This window comes from Stegodyphus dumicola, chromosome 8 (genome assembly GCF_044657685.1).
Source record: "Stegodyphus dumicola isolate Sdum_Otavi_A_Nest chromosome 8, ASM4465768v1".
In the NCBI taxonomy this organism is placed as follows: Eukaryota; Metazoa; Arthropoda; class Arachnida; order Araneae; family Eresidae; genus Stegodyphus; species Stegodyphus dumicola.
In genome coordinates this window covers 163,142,621-163,161,680 of record NC_140775.1, presented here as the reverse complement: position 1 = coordinate 163,161,680, position 19,060 = coordinate 163,142,621, and the positions used below count along the sequence as shown (strand labels likewise).

The following is a 19,060-nucleotide window of genomic DNA, read 5'->3' as shown; positions in this document are numbered from 1 at the left end:
ATGTAAGTCCCTACCCAGCCTTTATTTTCAAAACCAATGATTAGAGACATATACTTCTAGTAATAAAAATGTTTCAAATAATGCAAATATACTTGTTTTGTCATTTTTAATTTAAAAAAATTAACTTTGATCTGAATCTTATTCTTATATAATTCCATGATCTCTTTGGTTATGTTTAGGAAAATTTATAATCATTATTAAAAATAAAATGCAAAAAGTTTTAACACCCATATGACAAAAACTGGCCAAGTTATTTTATTTTTAAGTTGAAAGCCACATTCTGAGGCCACACACATAATTGATGCTTGCATTTGTATGTAACTAAAATGAAATATCAGTTCTGAAAAAGGTTTCTCGTGTTAATAGATTAAATTATAAGCATTTCTATACAGATTGTTATGAAAAGTATTTATATACATTTTCAAAAAAGTGATCTTATAAAATTTGTGTTCAAGAAAACACTGACAGGCTTTATTTGTGGGAATTAAAAATTGTAAATATTTTTAGTTTAATGAATTTTTCATTTGATTATTATATAATGATTATACAGTAATAAGACAGCATGAGACTTGTATGAAAATTCTTTTGTCATATCAAATATAAGAAAATTATAAATTAAAGATACTAGTACTTATATAAGAATACCATTCAATGGTAATTAAAGGAGGGAAAATCAACTTCAAATTATTCTAATTCATTTATTAATTTACTCTACATGGGAGGTTAATGGAAAATTTTAAAATTAAATATCTCGATCAATTTTGGTTGTACAAGAATTCAGCTTTTTGTATTTTATTTTTTATAACGAGTATATAATTTTCCTAAATATAAACATCAGACTGAAGCAATGTATAAAATGTTATATTTCATAATTTTTATATTTTTTTAATTTAAAAATGCCAAAATCTGAATATTTGCACCATTTGAAACTTTTTTTTTTTTTTTTTCAATTGGAAGTCTACAATCAAGAGTTAAAAACATAAAGGCAGGGTAGAAATTTATGTGAACATGGTATATATATATATAGTGTGTTTATATTCTGGAGTGAACTGATAAAAAAACAATGCTGAAATAACTTTATAACCATAGCATTCTATATACTGTGTGTACCTCTTAGTATGTTTTACAGATCTGGATGATTTTATGAAAACTAGTTGTTGAAAAATTCTTCTTCTCTAAAAAGCTTCACTTTTTTTTATTAACTCAATACCTAATTCTTTATAAATTAGTAAAATCTGCAATTGACAGAAGTTATAAATTACTTATAGAGAGCAGGACAATCAAGGTAACTAATTAATATCTAACTCTACCTAATCTGCATTGTGGTAAAGGTCGAAAGAAAAACAGAAAGGCCCTTTTAACAACAAAATTTATTTAAAAAATATTTTAACCTGACATTGCTTGCACTCCTGGTTGTCGGCCTGTCTGTCGGGTTGGTATCACACCGCTGTCCGGGGAGTCTCCAGAGTCGCCTTAGGTGGTCATCGGGACTCATCACTGAAGACTATTTTACTCCAATCAGTGACATTCCAATGCTAATGAGCCCGATACCACTGCAAATGGGCTTGACATTGTACAGAGGTCAATGGTAGTCGGCGCAAGGGGCGTCGTGACCTCAGCCCCCATTCTGTGAGCCGTCTATTAATGGTTCTTGCGGTCACTGAAACACTAGTTGCATGTACAATCGATGATAATGATGTATCTGGGGCTGTGAATGCAACTCTGACGATTGCTCGGTCTTCATGTTCTGTCGTTTCTCTAGGCCTAGTGCTTCCTTCTGACGCTATGTGCGGCCATGGTTCACCCATTCCTGTCAACATCGTCTAATAATGGCATCAATCCTGCTCAAATGTCGAGCTATTTGCTGATAAGACAAACTGGCTTCTTTGAACCCAACTACATGACCTCTCTCAAATTCTGACATCTGCGCATATCGTTCATGCACCTGTATGCAAGGCATAGTTACTGTCTACTAGAGTACACGGAATGAAATTCGTGAAGAATTTATGACCTGGAATCATAATTTCTCCTCTTAAATGTCCTGCCAGTTGTGCAGATCAGATGCGCTGTAGCGACAACCGTTCATTCATTGGCAGCCAAAATGTAAAATTTTGCATTTTCCGTTGAAACCTGTATGCATATCAATTTGTGTCCAATTTGCTTTATATCTTCTCAGTGCATCATTTTTTTTTTTTTTTTTTTTTTTTTTTGTCTAAGAGTGTACATGGGATGATTTATGCAAACCAATAAGATACAGCAATCCAATAAATGCTTTTTATTTTAGCCTCATCAGTCTCTTTTGCGTTTCTTTCTTGAGAAAGGTCCTCTTTAATTGAGCTAATAAAAATATTAGTACATTGCATTAGTTTCTTTATCAAATCAGAAGATAAGTAAGTTCCAAGCTTCCAGAAGAGAAACGCATGTGTTTCCAGGGAGTGTTGAAATTATATTTTTAGCAGTAATTCTAACATTTCAATGGAATTCCATTTTGTTATATTATCCTTTCCTGTAAAATAGTCATATTCATTTGAATCAGAAAGATCACCCTCTAAATCAGATTCTATTTCAGTCAAAGATTCGTGTTTACTGAAAATTTCTTCATTATTGAAAAACTCATTACCTTCCTCAAGACTTTCTTCAGCCGAAGCAACAGTACAGTACAAAGTCCGTAATCCGGACGTCCATTATCCGGAATGATCTATAATCCGGACTTTAAAGCTACAAACTTACGCATGCATGTAAAGCCAGTAAAGCGTTTACACATGCGCGCTTCCGATAGTGAATAAAGTGACAAAGAGGTTATTGAAAACGAACAAATTTCGATTGGCAAGTTAGTTGGTATTCTCGACACAGTAATTACAGGATTTGAACAGTGAAACTTTGTAACTAAACAAGACATTATGTCTATTTATAGAAGAGAGAATTAAAGAGAAAGTATTAGCACAAAAATCGAAGCAACTTAAACAACTTACATTGAAAGAAATGTTTAATAAAGTAAACAAATAAATATTACGCTTTTTTTTTTTTTTTTTTTTTTTTTTGTAAATTTTGATACCTTTTAGATCATAATTGCTCTTTATTTCATAAATTACGGTTTCATATTTTTAATTGTATAATTTCTGCATGCCATCTTACCAGATTTAAATTGATAATCTATAATCCGGAAAAAACCTAACCTGGAATCACCAAAGTCCCGACGAGTCCGGATTACGGACTTTGTACTGTATAAAGTAAATTTCTTAAACGTCGCATTTCTTCATCATAACGTCGAAAACGTGCTGTAGTAAGAGAATGATTTCAATGCGTCTATCACTACTCAGAATTGTAACAGAAATGCTCACACTGGGTGGAACATACCCTGGACTGGCAATTTCAAGATAACTATTTTTAGAACTCTTTCCCTTAATCTTCCCTTCCAAGGTTATGGCCCTGGGGGCATCTACAAGAAGAATAACCCATTTTTTTTTAAAAAAAAAAGGTTGGAGAGAAACAGCGAAAAAATGGAAGGGGTGGGTATGACATACCCAGCAAGATCAAACCTGGGTTAATAATATCTTAAATTGCTGCACAACAAAATGTCTGATGTGTTCCTTTTATACTAGTAAATGTACGAGTAATAAACAAAATTTTTAATGACAGAAAAATCGTGCTCTTTAAGTGTAAGGTTTCATTTCACAAAACAGAAAGTAGAATGTAAAATCTAGCAACTAAACAGGTTATTAATGAAAGCTGCAATTTAGTTTGCAATCAAAAGCTCAGTAATAAGAGAAAGAGACACATAATTGTATTAAACAGCAACAGAAATAAAGTTATGGATTCAAATGGCTGAGCCTTTTTTCTAAAATAGTCTTTTCAGTAGTCAGGTCTATTACAACTTTGCAGAACATGGAGCCAGCTGCTTTTTTTCATCAAGCCAAGATTCCTTGTGAATTACCCTCTACTTATTCAAAAATTACCAGCACTGTCTCAACTAAAAGGTTCTAAAAGTAAAATTTCTATGGCTATTTCCTCTTACCTGTGATGATGAAGATTGATTTGCCTGTAAATTATAATTAAAACACCAAATTTCATCACAAACAGCTATAATTTAAAAGAGAAATAATTTTTCTTTTAAATTATAGCTGTTAGTATCTGCCATTTCAATTACATGCTCACTATTTTTCATTTTTCAGCTTCTAGATTCATAACAGCGGATGGTAATATAAATTCAAATAAAATCATTTTAAACTCTTTCCTTTAATTTTATGAGTGATATTACAAAGAAGAAGGGGAAAAAATCATGTTATTTATTATTTATCAGGGCCACTAGTAAATGATTTTAAAAAAATTAATTTATATCATGCTACAAATATTAAACAAGTAATTACCAAAATGTTAACTCATATAAATATCTACATTACCTTTTCTATTACAATAAAATATACTAATATGTTCAGTGGCTTTAATGCTTTTGCACCAGCTTTAGCCGACCTTTGCAACTCCAAAAAATTTATATTTGAGTCAAAACTATCAAACAGAATGTGAGCTATGCATGACTGTTCCATTGGCTTATGTTCTCCATATAAAATATATAGTTGATCGACTAAATCATAAAGATTTTTGTTGCTATATATTTTCACAAGATTAGGAAACTTTTTTAAAGATGAATCAGTAAATTTTCCAGGCAACTGGATCTAAAAGAAAAAAATAATAATCATAGAATAATTATATATTTTATGGCTAGAATTATAAAATTAACAAAGATATAATTTTGAGAATACATAACTTCTGACTTACCGTTTTAAATCGTTTGCTCAATGATGCTTTTAGAAATGGTAAAAACTCTACAATGGGAGCACCGCTGATGATACCAACTGCTTGGTTCTCTAGAATAGAAATATGTTCATTCTTTTGTCATTTCAATAATTTAATATAATATATATCTTTCATATCAAAAGTAGTAACACTTTACCATCCTAGCTCAAAAGCTTAGTTAAAACATTAAACAAAAAAAATTTATTTGTAACATACATTTTTTAAATTAAGATGCATAAGTTGCATACCTTGGCATACACAGTTTTAACCAAAATAAAATTTTATGAAAAGTTTAATGTGAGATTTCTTACATTATAATAACTTGAATATTCTTATAATTTCAAAGGAAGACTGAACAGTCAATCTATAATATAACAATAATATTTTAGGTAAGGTTATTTACATAAAATATGAATTATATATTAATCCAAAATTAATTCACACCATTGTTTTACACGTTAACATCAAGTAATGGAAATGCTGTACATTATTTTATAGGCATAATGTTACTTTCTTGTTTAGCTTTCAAAGATATCAAGTAACATAATTAGAACAACTAAAACTACTAAGCAAATTTTATTTCTTTCAGATTTTTAATCAATTTAGCACATTCTTTGCATGCAATTTCCTTTCTTACTACCTAGAAATAGTATCTAAACAATGAAAAGCTGGCACATTGTGGTAATCACAGACCTCCTTTATGTAACTTAGTTCCTATAGATAACTTGCAATAATGCCATCAAAAGACATTTGTTTTACAGTAAAATTTCACATCCAATAAATCAAAATATTTTTTTTTAAGTTAATACTTTGCTGGCCGCTGTCACGCTGGCATGACTTTTGTTCGCCAACGGTTATCGGGTGCTGTCACGCTGGCGTGACTTTTGCTCGGCAACAGTTATCAGCCGCTGTCACGTACGCGTGACTTATTTTCGGCAACAACGATGCTTCACATCGACATTTGTATAGATAGACATACTATAGCAAAACATTTGACGATCAGGAAACATTGCTTTCAACTGTTTTCCTCTCCCAATTCGCCAAACTGTCTATTATTGAAATCATTTTTCGTGGACGCTTGTTTTGTTAGTTTGAGACTGTCTTTCGCTGCCTTCAAATATCAGAAACTTACGTTAGATTTAAAGATATCCTTCAAAATGCTCTTCGATGAGGAAATATATGCTGATCTGTTATCAGAAGACGATAATTGCTCTGATAGTGAAAGTGATTCGGACAGTGGAGCGATATAATTGTGAGACGATTCAAAAATAAGGGAAGACCAATAATTAGTGAATCTGAAAGTGATGAAGAGAATTCTGTGGCAAATGATTGGTCAAAAGTTGATTTTAAACCTAACTTTCATGCTTGCCTGGAACGGTTTGGGTTACAGGTACCATACACACCAGATATATTATCAACTGTGGAATTGTTCATTGGAGACGATTTATTTAATTTGTTTGCCACACAAACAAACTTATATCATAATCAGCAGAATAATGATAATAACAATGCATCACCAAAGAATAAAACTTGGATTGATACAAATGTTGTAGAAATGAAAAAACTTTTGTGGCTTGTTATCCTAATGGGAATAGTAAGAAAACCAGAACAAGACGATCATTGGTCTACTCACCCTGGATTACATACACCTATTTTTGGGAATACTGTGCCAAGGAACCAATTTCGGCAGTTATGGAAGTATTGGCACTTCAGTAATAATGAGCATTGTCAAGAAAGGTTTGATAAAATAAAACCAGTTTACTCATACCTGGTAGAAAAGTTTCAAAAAATTTATAAAGCCAAGAAAGAATTATTGCTGGATGAAAATATCATTCCATGGAGGAGCAGGCTATCTTTTCGATCCTGCGAAAATCATAAAATATGGAATTTTAATCCGTATGGTGTGTGAGGCGATATCTGATTATATATGCAATTTAGAAATATATTGCGCGCAAGGAAAATCGCTAACTGCGACAATATTGTCTGTCACCATATTTAAATTTATGGCATGATGTATATATGGACAACTATTACAATAGTGTAAAGGTTGCAGAGGAGTTACTAAAGCATAAAACAAACATCTGTGGCACAAATAGAGTAAACAGAGGAGTGCCAAATTGTTTAAAATCTGCTACAGTGAAAAATAAGTCAACAGAATTTCATAGAAAAGGGAAAATTATGGTACAAAAATTGAATTCAGCCAAAAAATTTATAATGATGATTTCTATGATACATTCAGCAGACATAGTCGAATGTGTGAGTAAAAGAACCAAAAAGAAGTGCATTAAACCAATTTGCATACAAGAGTATAATAAATTTATGAAAGGTGTTGATCACGCCGATCAATACCTATCGTGTTATTCCCTACTTCACAAAACAAAAAAATGGACAAAAAAAAAAAAAAAAAAAAAGGTTTTATATCTCATAAACTGTGCATTACTCAATGTGCTCCAGATGTACATAAAAAATTCTGAAAATCCTATTAGATTCAAACAATTGTTACTAAACCTTGCATTAGCATGGATTAATGAGAATGAAGAGGAGCAACAATCAAGATCGGCTGCTCAATGTGATAAAAGATCGCCGAGGTTTGATCCACCCTGCAGACTTACTACGGACATGAGAAAACATAGAATAATACATATTAGTGGTAATGGGATAATTCAAAACCCGCGAAGGGCCTGCAAAGTCTGCACTGCCGCCAAGAAAAGAAGTTCCATTGCATACATATGTTTTTTCTGCAACGTTTCTCTGCATGTTGGAAAATGTTTTCAGAATTATCATACTAAAAAGAACTATGGATCTTAGGAGTTAAATTTTTTAAATAAAACGTTTTAGTACTAATTAAAAAATATAATTGGAATAAAATGGAATAAAAATAGTGTAATAGTTATTTTAGTGCTTTCTTAAATAATAATGGTACTTTTCCGTTTCGCCGGCGCAAATCTCGCCAAGCAGACTTTATTGGCGACAACATACGGTATACACATAAAAAATATTTAAAAAATGTTAGTTCTAAGAATTCTTTTTTTGAAGGCATAAACATTTTAATATCGCTTAAAATTTTATAAAAAGCCAATAAATAAAGACAATAAATTTGTAAAAAGACATTAATTTAAGAATTTACTATGCTTTCATGGTTCAACATCCTGATTCGCCGGTTCATATCACGTGACCCCAAGAGATCTCATCTCACGTAAACTACTCTACAAAAATCAAATGCTCTCAGTAATTATCTACATTAATTTCAAGTTAAATCTTAATTTGGAACACAAGTTTAAATGCAAGAAATATTCCAATTCGTACGAATAGCTTACACAGAAATTATGTAAAACTGCAGTGCTTTACTTCGCTAATGCATTCTCATTAGAATTGATGAATTTAACCCTTGACTTTACCTTTTCTATATTTTCGGCTTCGGGTAAGCGCTGTGATTGCATCCTAATTGACTTAATTACCGAAAATGGCCTTAGACATAAAACTGAACTATCTGATAAAAATTCTATGTAATTATATGCCAGTATTGAAAGAAACAATCAATCTGATAAGAAAAAGCTGCCACTTGTTTTGAAAATGAGGCGTAAAAGGTTACCAGCAAGAATATTCCGTTTGGCATCGGTTGTACCATTATTGGCGACTTTATCGCTTGCGCCAGCAAAACGGAAAAGTACCATAATAATTATATACCAACTACTTATGTTTCGAAAATTTGTGTAAATATCACCGTTGGCGAGTAGTAGAAACTGCGTGAACTGGCGACAGCGTAATGGTGCTTCGATAAATGCTCGGTCTGCAAAGTGTTAATAAATGCAATTATTATGTCAGTACAACAAATTAGTCAATCATTGGTTTATTATACCAGTATAAGAAGTTAGTGAATCATCATATTCTTTCATGTTAATCGTTCTTGTATTTAATTTCTCAATTGCATAATTCTGCAGTCCAAAAAAATAAATAAAAAGAATGGATATGATAGAAAATACTAAGCTAACTGTTGGCAAAAATTAAAAAACCCTTAGCTGGTACAACACTCACTGCAAAAGAATTTTTCACTTATTAGTGACCAATAATTAGTGAATCTGAAAGTGATGAAGAGAATTCTGTGGCAAATGATTGGTCAAAAGTTGATTTTAAACCTTAACTCGCAATGAATATTTCTTTTCTGCCATATAGTCGATTTGATGCATTACTTACACAGTATGTTTACCTAAGAATTAACTACAATACTTTACAGAAAAATTTTAAAAAAATCACTTCATATGTTGTTTATAAATTCTGTATCATCTGTGTTTTATTAGTTACGTGTAAAAAAAAAAAAAAAAAAAAAACTGGTGTCTGTGAAAAGCTAAATTAAATCACAAAATGATGTGTTCTAATATTAAACAAAATAAAATTGTGCATACCTTTCACTACAGATGCGGCTGTGTATATGTCTTTCCTATGAGTAACCTAGAACAATTAAATATATCTTAATATATTCATAATTGCTTATATTAGCATTTAAATACTAAATCTGTCTTTAAGAATACATTTTTAAATTACAAAATCGTCAAGTTAAAACAAAAGCTACTAATTCCACATTTAAAATTTTTGATTTCATGTATAAATATAAATAGAATGATATGAACATAAATTCCCTTATTTTCCCACTTGAGGGTACATGGAAGATAAAGATCTTGCGCTTTGGCAGTCTTTAACAACACTTGCCAAAAGCTGTTTGTAGAAATTCTTCCTTTTATCCATCTTGACTGCTGATATCTCAGGTATGATTGTGTCTGAATTTTATTTTACTAGGATGAGATTTTTAGTAATAACTGAAAGCTCTCTTCTCTCTTTAAAAGTGTTACGAAAAGCACATTTTAAATTTCAGTTCATAACTATATCTATTTATTCTATATACCTACTATCAAATTCCACATTTAAAGGCACTCCCTCTTACATTTATTCATTTTTACATCCTGAGAAATGCCTTTTTATAAATTCCTTAGTACAATTTTAACTTACAAATACAGACATAAATTTAAAAATTATGTCAAAAATATATATTTGGTAATTTGTAAAATGTACTTAAGAGGGGGGAGATAATATGCAAAGAAACATGTTCAATTAATATTCTAAATATGAATAAATATAAAAGTCATACCAATGACTACTTCAAAATAGCAATACAGTATATAACTTCTACATGTAATTTTACGGTTGATCTTAAAAATATTCACAAAAAAAGGATTCTGTAGATAAGAAATTATCATAAGTAAATTAGGAAATTTCATAAACATGCACAAATGTCTGAGCACAGTTTAAAATCTTTACTTTTTAAAGTTGATCCTGACAAAAAATATACATTACAGCTAATTATTACACTCAAAATAAAAGCGAGTTATAACTCTTAGGTTCTAAGTCATATTTAAGAACCTTAAGAAGCAATTATGTTTTTAAACATGATGTCAAAGCAAAGATGATTTATTACAGCTTTGTGTATTTCCTAATATCTTACAAAATTAAGGAATCAAAAGATAAAATAATAAAATCCAAATGAATTTCAATGAAACTTTGCTCCATGCATATTTTTTTTTTGGGGGGGGGCACCTTTTTCTTAAAAACGTGGTAGTAAATTTTTTTTAGCTTTTTTTTTTTTTTTTTTTTAAATGTTGAAAATCTTACAAATATTTCAAACTGCAAGGAAATTCAACCTAAATGACTTTTAAAAACTGTTCATTGTTTCTATACATTACATACTGAATATTAAAATTAAAAAAACTTTTTGAATAAATGACAAAAAGTTTTTTCAGAAATCCAAATTGATTAACTTAGGAAAATTCTACCTTCCATAAATTAGTTGTTCCAGGTAGAAGTTTTGCTCTAACACTTGCATATTTTTGTATAAGATGAAGGCACTCTGTTCCATGCTCTAAATCATATGCAGAACACTAAAAAAATCAAGATTTAAATCAATCAATTTATAAATGTCTAGATTATTCGCTTGTAGAAAGCATATCTAATCACATTCATTCTTCCAAAATTATAATTGAAGATTAAAGCATGCTACACATAAGATTGATTCATTTTTATAAAACAGGAAGAAAATAATAATGAACTCTATAATTTAACGCTGTGTAACTTTGCCAATTTCTCACTTGGAACATGAATACATAAGATAAACCCAAATTTTATTTATTGAAATAATGAAAAATGAGAGGATTACATTGATTTTTGTTTCAAACTGAAAAATGAAAATAATAATGAAGATGTATATACTTAGAAAAATTTTCAACAGAAACACACATTTCATTAAACAAGACAAAAATAAACAAAATTTTTTGCAAATTTTTAATATAAAGTCAATCATTTCTGAAAACAATTTAATTCATTTGTATATATACGAAAAATTGCTGATGATTACAAACCTCTGCATATGCTTTACATAGGAAATCATACCGAAATGCCTGGGGCATTTCACTAGCCTTGAATTTATTTCGATCTAAAGAACAATCTAGGAAACCTTCCTCATCAACTGCTATGACCGTTGAAATCAAAGGGCAAGTAACACCAGCAGCCTAAGGTGGAAAAAAATAAAATAGGTTTATAAAAAATTTTCATTCTTAAATGTCATTTTAGATGGAACACTTGAAACATTACAGTGTGCATATGATGAAACACTTTTCAGGATTTTAACAAAGTGGTAAACTTCAAGGTGGTAACATGCAAGTGTTCAATAAAACATGTTCTAGCACATTATCTATTGTGCAGTTATGGATGTCAACATCAGATACCAATGAGCAGACAGTGAATTATCCCTATAATAACTTAGGTTAGAGAAAGTTCACCAGTCAGAAAAATTCAGTTTTCATAAGTAAAGACAAAATTGAGAGTACTTTTCATTTCAATGAGACAATTTATAAGGAATGTTTTCCTGAAGAATAGATAGTAAACTCTATATTTTATAAAGACATAATGAACATACTTCTGAAGAGAATTCAGCATATTGGGCCTCAGAAACTCAACGAAATAACAGGTTCCTGTCGCAAAATTTAATTCTTGGTAAGTATTTTGTAATAAAGAAAAACATAGCTCTCCACCACCCTTCACTTATTTACGACATGTGTCATCTGCATACTATCTATCTCCCCTCTGAAGAGAAGTCTTAATTCAAATGTTATTTTAATAGTACAAGAGATTCAGAAAACCACAGTCATGGATCAGACAGTATCCCAAAAGATTATATATGTTCAGATCAGTATAAAGATTCAGTATTTTGTTTTATGTAATTTTAAATTTATAAATGAGTTACTTTAATGTGGTTAATGATTTATTTGCAATACTTTTAGCATTGTTTTCATTTGCTTATAAAGATTTACATTATTGTCTGCTTTATTAAGAAATTTATTGATTCTTTGCCAAAATTTTAAATGTAGACAAGATAAAAAACTTTAAAATGTTCCAAGAAAAATTCAAAATTATCTTTATTGACAAGAATAAATTTACCTGTTTAATATATGGCAACAAAAAAATTTCTCATTGATAAATACTACTTTTTTTTCAGAAATTATGCAGTAAAAATGGTATTTCTAGCAATGATAAATTAACTATATTTAAAGACATTTTAAAAGGCAAGACCTTGTCAGGTTATATCTGTGAATAAGTTGAAATTGAGGATATGAATAGATTAAAAGAAAAATAACACAGGCTAGCAGAGCAAGGGAGAGTAAGAGAGTTAACTCCACATCTCAGCAAAAGAGTATTGATAGAATTGAATTCTTTGTTTAAATTCTGGACTGCGATTGGAAAAGAGCTTTACTGCATTGCAGGATTAAATGACAACATAATGCATATTATGACAAATTTCAGATTCCAGGAAGATTTAGATTCCAGGAAGGGGGCGTAGCCAAAGTAAAATCAAGAATTAAAAGGACTATTACAAAATTAAAGTTAGTAATTCTCTTTCATATTTTAAATCTTATATATATATATATATATATATATATATCAGAAAATGAGAAATCAAGATCAAAGGTACACCCCACATTTCCACCCACAATGTGAAAGCATAAATGAAAAGTACTGTACATATATATTATATGTACATTAATGTTTGACATCGTTTTTACCCCAAAACACTGTGAAGATTTTCAAGTAATTTTTGGCTGAATTTCGCAGTGATGTTTTTTGGCTAATTTTATTAGTTGATTTATTTTTCGAACTTTACAACTCATTATTGCACAAAGTTTGAGTTAAGTTGTAAAATAAAACAATAAAATAATTTATCCACCTTTATTTGATCTTTATTTAATGTTATTTATTTATTTATTATTTAATTTTGTTTAATGTCCATTTAATCTTATTGTCAAGTCTCACAATGTATTACAACTTTAAAGTTGAATTTATTCTTTAATTTTTATTTTTCCAGTTTCATTCCCATGTAAGTAATACTGTAGCAAGTTTCATACATTCGCTTAATACATTCATTAGACAACTGGGGGCTTACTAGTACATGTATATATAAACTGTAGCGTAGATCAAAATGATGTAAAAGAATTTGAATACGGTAGTTTAAACTACACAGATTTTTGTGATGCTGAAAACATACATAATAAGTCAACAGCAAAATAACACCAGTACACAAAAAATGAGGAAATGTGCTGAAGTGCAAAATAGTAAATAAGAGATGAATAAATCCACTATTAACTAAAATCATGTATCATGCTCTATCTCACTGAATAAGGGGGTTCATGAGTTGTCCACCTTAATACATATGCATACACACACCTACAAATATCTACATGAATTTATATATACATTTTTATGCATTATATTTTTAGTTTAGGTTTTGACTTTTTTAGTTTTTATTAAGTGATATGTATAGGATTATAAATATATGTGAGCATGTATGTATACATATATAAATACAAAATAAAGTAATTAAAATTTTAATTAAATATAATTAATAAATATAATTTTAATTAATTATAATAAGAAAAATTTTTAAATACCATCTCCAAGGAACAGAAATTCAATTTAAAACCATGACTAATCTGTGATCAATGACAATAGCTACTTTTTCAATACTTAAAATTTACTTTTGGTTCTGGTACTTTTGTGATTAAAGACTTTTGTTAACAAATTTTTTAAACAGGAGATTGAAATTCAAAACGTCATGAAGAAAAGAATGCAAGGCGAAAACGTCATAGTATAAAACATCATGGGAGAAAAGAAAGCAAAGAGAAAACATCGCAGTTCTAAAGCATCATGATACAAAATATCGTCGTCGAAAATAAGGCGGTTAAAAAACGACAGTTTGAAAAGATTGTCGATGGAAATATCATGGTAAAAAATAAAGTATCTAAAAATCATTGCATGACGATAACATCACAGACATGCCTTTTTCAGGCTTTAATAGTTGTAAAATTTTGCATAATGATTTGTGAACACAAGATATAAAGAAGGATAATTTTTACTTTTATATTTTTTATCAATTAATAAACATTTGCTGAAAATGTAAAATGGAAACATAAGCATAGAAAATTAATGCAACTTATGACACTTAACAGAATTTTAAACTGACATAGTTAGCTAACAAAAGTCATTAATAAATTATTTTTAATAAAGTTTTACTGGTAATTTTTCATGAAAAGCATAATCTAAAAAAGAGTAGAAAAAGAAAGATAAGTAACTGCATGACCTTATCTATACAAAATTTGCTAAGTTAATTTGAGATTATTTTCTTCACTTTTGTTAATCTGATACTCTACAGTGAAAATTATTTCTTGTTTTATTTAATTTCTTTTTTTGTTTTTTAAAATGTATTAGTTAATAAAAAATATGAATGTGAAAATTATCCTTCTTTCTATCTTGCACTCACAAATCATAATGTGAAAATGCATTTACAATTATTAAAGCCTTGAAAACGCATGTCTGCGATGTTATCGTCATGCGATGATTTGAAGGTATTTTTTACCCCGATATTTTCGATGGCGATGGTTTTAAACTGTGAAGTTTTTTAACCGCTTTATTTTCTCCCACGATGTTTTGTACTGTGATGTTTTCGCCTCACGTTGTTTTCTCCAAGACATTTTGGTCCACGATGTTTTCTGCTGCAACCGGTTTACACACACACACACACACATATATATATATATATCAAGAGAAAGAGAGAGAACATGTAACTAAAGAAGTATCTCCTACGAAATGTGAAGGAAAATTTAGATAGAAAATGTATACTTTTGTGGAAATCAAAAGTTATTATTTGTAATAAATTAAACTAGAATTGGTAATTTAAAAATATTAAATTAATAAAATAATAAATAAATAATTTAAAGATTTAAAACAATAAAATCATTGTTGATTCCACAGGAAGATCCTTACATTTCAAGGGGAGTTGGAATCCCTCTATACAATCACCAACAATTCATAAGGATTCCATTTCTGAACAAAATCCCTTTTCCAATTTTAAATTTGCTAGCCAAAAGAAATGTATTGATTAGCAAGTTTAAAACTGGAACAGAATTTTGTTCAGAAATGTGAAAAGACAAAACACGATCCTTCATTCCTGGGGAATGAACTACGATTTTATTGTTTTAATTGTTTAAATTTACTTTTATTAATATAGCATTTTAAATTACCAATTCCAATTTAATTAATTACAGATTCCAATTTTTGATTTTCACAACAGTACACCTTTACTATCTAAATTTTCCTTCATATTTCCTAGGAAATAATTTTTCCTTTATATATTCTCTACTAAATTAAAATTTAATTTCAACAGTGAAAGCGCAGGAACTTTTTATGTTCTTTTTAAATAAATTTTGAAATTCCTTAAGTTGAAGGATTTTTGTTCTCCTTTTACTTATTACTATTTTTACTACTTTAATTACTTCAAAACACTTTTTCCTTATATAGTATAATCAAGGTTACTTTTTCCGGCTTACTCAATCTTTATATGTATATATTAGTTATTTTTATCTCTTCACTAAACCAAAGTCAATAACTCGGTTCTCTTCTCTTCCAAGGAATAATTTCTATTTGATTACCACAGAAACCAAATTCTAGCACAAGTATATTAGCTTTATAAATATACATTATGTTTTCAACAATACCTGCAATTGATATTCTTTCTCTTGGATAGCACAAAAATTCACATTTAATTTTTATATAAAATAATTAATAAATAGCTTATTACTGACAATAATTTTCCAGTTTAGTCTCATATTTAGGCAATTTCATAGCAATGTCACTTGCTAAAAAGTTGTTATGAGGATCTTTTATCATTTAGGTTTGTTATGTGATATTTAGAAATAAATCTTCAAACCAAAATTTATTTATGTTTATAAAAGTAAAATGTAAAATGCATATTTTCTACTACTCATCAACATCACAGACATTTCCAATGACATAAAATGGAGATGATAAGAACATTCATACTAACAAGTGGTTTCCAACCTTTTTCAGTTAACAATACAATTAAGTGAAACATACAATCTTACCACATAATGATCTGAATTTGAATTTTTATTATTAATACCATGAATATTTTATTAACATGAATTATTACTATGAAGTTTTCACTTAGTTGATGGAATGACATATTATGATTGTCAATGTAACACGCACTGCATTTTCATTTCATTTTTTGCATTTTTTGCATGCACCAATCTGTTTTGATGTCATATTGATAATATATGATTTTTTTAATAAGACTAAATAAGAAACAATTTTATTGCCTCCTTTGTAATCTAAAATGAACATTGTGTACATGCTCAAAATAAGAAGTGGGAGAGTGATTAATTTTGTTTTCATGAAACATTGATTCATTTGATTTTTAATGTGAAAAAATAAACTTTAAGATGATAACATCTTGACCACTTGGAAATATTTATCTTTATCAGAAAGCAGATAGAATAAATTAAATATTGTTTGGGATGCTCACATTTTTATACAGATCTCAAAATAAAATGCGCTGATGTCATCATGAAAAGCACATGGTAATTATTTTTACACAGTTCTCATATGCAAATAATGTACGCATTAGAATTCAGAAATTTCATGATATACTGTAGTGTCGCTTCAGTTCCGTTAAGTTTCTAATGAAGTTTAGTTAAAGCGGAATGGCAACACCTTCTAGTCTCCGCAAAGAACGAAGTAAACAAGCTCCGAGTTTTTGTCACGCGATGCTAGGTGCGTGTAAAATGTAAATAAATCTTATGAATAAGAATCTATAACATCGTATGGAATAAAATATTGGTTCCATAGGAGTCAGAGAAGTGTTATTTTTCTATATTTGTACACCAGACACTTCACTGGTGTATCCCGGCGTGATCGAATTCTACAATGGCTGACGAAGACGAAACCGAAATTAAAGCAACAACTGCATCTGTCGCCAAGGTAAGCGTTAAAGTTCCTCCTTTTTGGAAGCCAGATCCTAAAATATGGTTTATTCAACTAGAAGCACAATTTAGAAATGCAAAAATTAGTGCAGATCAAACAAAATATGATTATGTTATAAGTTCCATTGAACCTGATATTTTGTCACAGGTATCTGATATTCTGCTAAGTCCACCACAAGATAATAAATATGAGGCAATTAAAAATAGATTAATTTCATTATATGCTGATTCAGAGACTCAAAAAACCCAAAAATTACTGAGTGAGTTAGAACTGGGTGACAAAAAGCCATCTCAATTGCTATGTGAGATGCGTAATTTGGCTGGCGATAAAGTAACAGATACTTTCCTAAAAACATTGTGGCTACAACGTTTACCCGTTAATATGCGTAGCATTATATCTGTTAGTAGTGAAGATTTGTCAAAAGTGGCTACAATGGCCGATAAGATTTGGGAATTAAACCCTGTTACTCCCCAAATAGCTGCTGCATCATCCATAACGGTAAAACGGAAGTGATTGAAAGTTTACAAAAACAGGTTAGTGAACTTAGCTTACAAGTTTCTGCTTTAAGCAAGCAACGTCATAGTCGTCCCTATTGTCGTAACCGATCCAAATCAAGAGATAGGAATTACAGTGGTAACAGATCTAGTGATATTTGTTACTATCATAAAAAATTCGGTGATAAGTCATTTAAGTGTAAACAACCCTGCAACTACTCATCAACATCACAGACAAATAGTCCGGAAAACCAGCTCCCCGTCTCTCATTGACGACGGAGGGACAAGGGGTGCAGCTGAGTCGTCTTTTCATCAGCGACAAAGAATCGGCTACCCAATTTTTAATAGATACTGGGGCAGAAATTTCTGTCATTCCTCCCTTGCCTGCAGATAAAAAAAACATCTCAAAATTAGAACTCTTTGCTGCAAATGGTACGAAAATTAAAACATATGGCCAAAAATTACACAAGCTTGATCTTGGACTCAGACGATCATTCACATGGCCTTTTGTAATTGCGGACGTAAATAAACCGATAATAGGCATGGATTTTCTTGCAAATTTTAACCTTTTGGTAGATTCTAAAAATCGCAAGTTGATTGATGGTACTACATTCTTAACAACCAATGGAACTCCTTGTTTTCAAAATAACAATAATAATATTCCGATTTTAAATGCCGTAAATGATCCATATAAACGTATCATTAACGATTTTCCGGATTTGTTAAAACTCAATGTAGTTAATAATAAAGTTAAAAATCATAACATCGAACATTATATCGAAACCAGAGGTCCACCAGTTTTCGCTTAAGCCAGGAGACTATCAGCTGAGAAACTTAAAGTGGCTAAAAAGGAGTTTGAATTTATGCTCCAAATGGGTTTATGCAGGCCATCTAAAAGTAACTGGTCGAGCCCACTACATCTGGCTATGAAGAAATCAGGTGATTGGAGACCTTGTGGAGACTATCGAGCGTTAAACAACGTCACGATTCCTGATAGATACCCTCTACCATTTTTAACAGATTGCAGTTCCATTTTAGCTGGAAAAAGAGTTTTCTCATCCATAGACCTCATTAGAGCGTACCAACAAATTCCAGTTCGCGAAGAAGATATACCGAAAACGGCCATTCTCACTCCCTTTGGCTTATTCGAGTTCCCATTCATGACCTTCGGCCTACGAAATGCGGCCCAAACGTTCCAACGTTTCATGAACAGTGTGTTGAATGGACTAGAATTCGTGTTTTGCTATTTGGATGACATTCTAATAGCCTCCCCAGATGAAGAAACTCACCAAAAACATCTACGAGCAGTCCTTGAGAGACTAAACGAATATGGCCTGTGTATTAATGCGGCAAAGTGTAAATTTGGTCAAGCAAAACTTGCATTCCTGGGA

General features: G+C 30.2%; 1 protein-coding gene across 7 annotated transcripts in view; it reads right to left on the bottom strand.

Annotated features, from left to right (window-relative positions):
• LOC118188041 (D-ribitol-5-phosphate cytidylyltransferase-like) overlaps window positions 1-19,060 on the bottom strand; it is a 75,786-nt gene that overhangs the window by 3,283 nt on the left and 53,443 nt on the right. For all 7 annotated transcript variants that reach the window (XM_035358385.2, XM_085822680.1, XM_035358383.2 and 4 more), the window contains 5 exons: window positions 11,202-11,351; window positions 10,620-10,724; window positions 9,198-9,243; window positions 4,777-4,865; window positions 4,401-4,673 (listed from right to left, as the gene is read on the bottom strand). In XM_035358385.2, coding sequence (XP_035214276.1) covers window positions 4,401-4,673; window positions 4,777-4,865; window positions 9,198-9,243; window positions 10,620-10,724; window positions 11,202-11,351 — 663 coding nt within the window. The remainder of the gene's footprint in view (window positions 1-4,400; window positions 4,674-4,776; window positions 4,866-9,197; window positions 9,244-10,619; window positions 10,725-11,201; window positions 11,352-19,060) is intronic.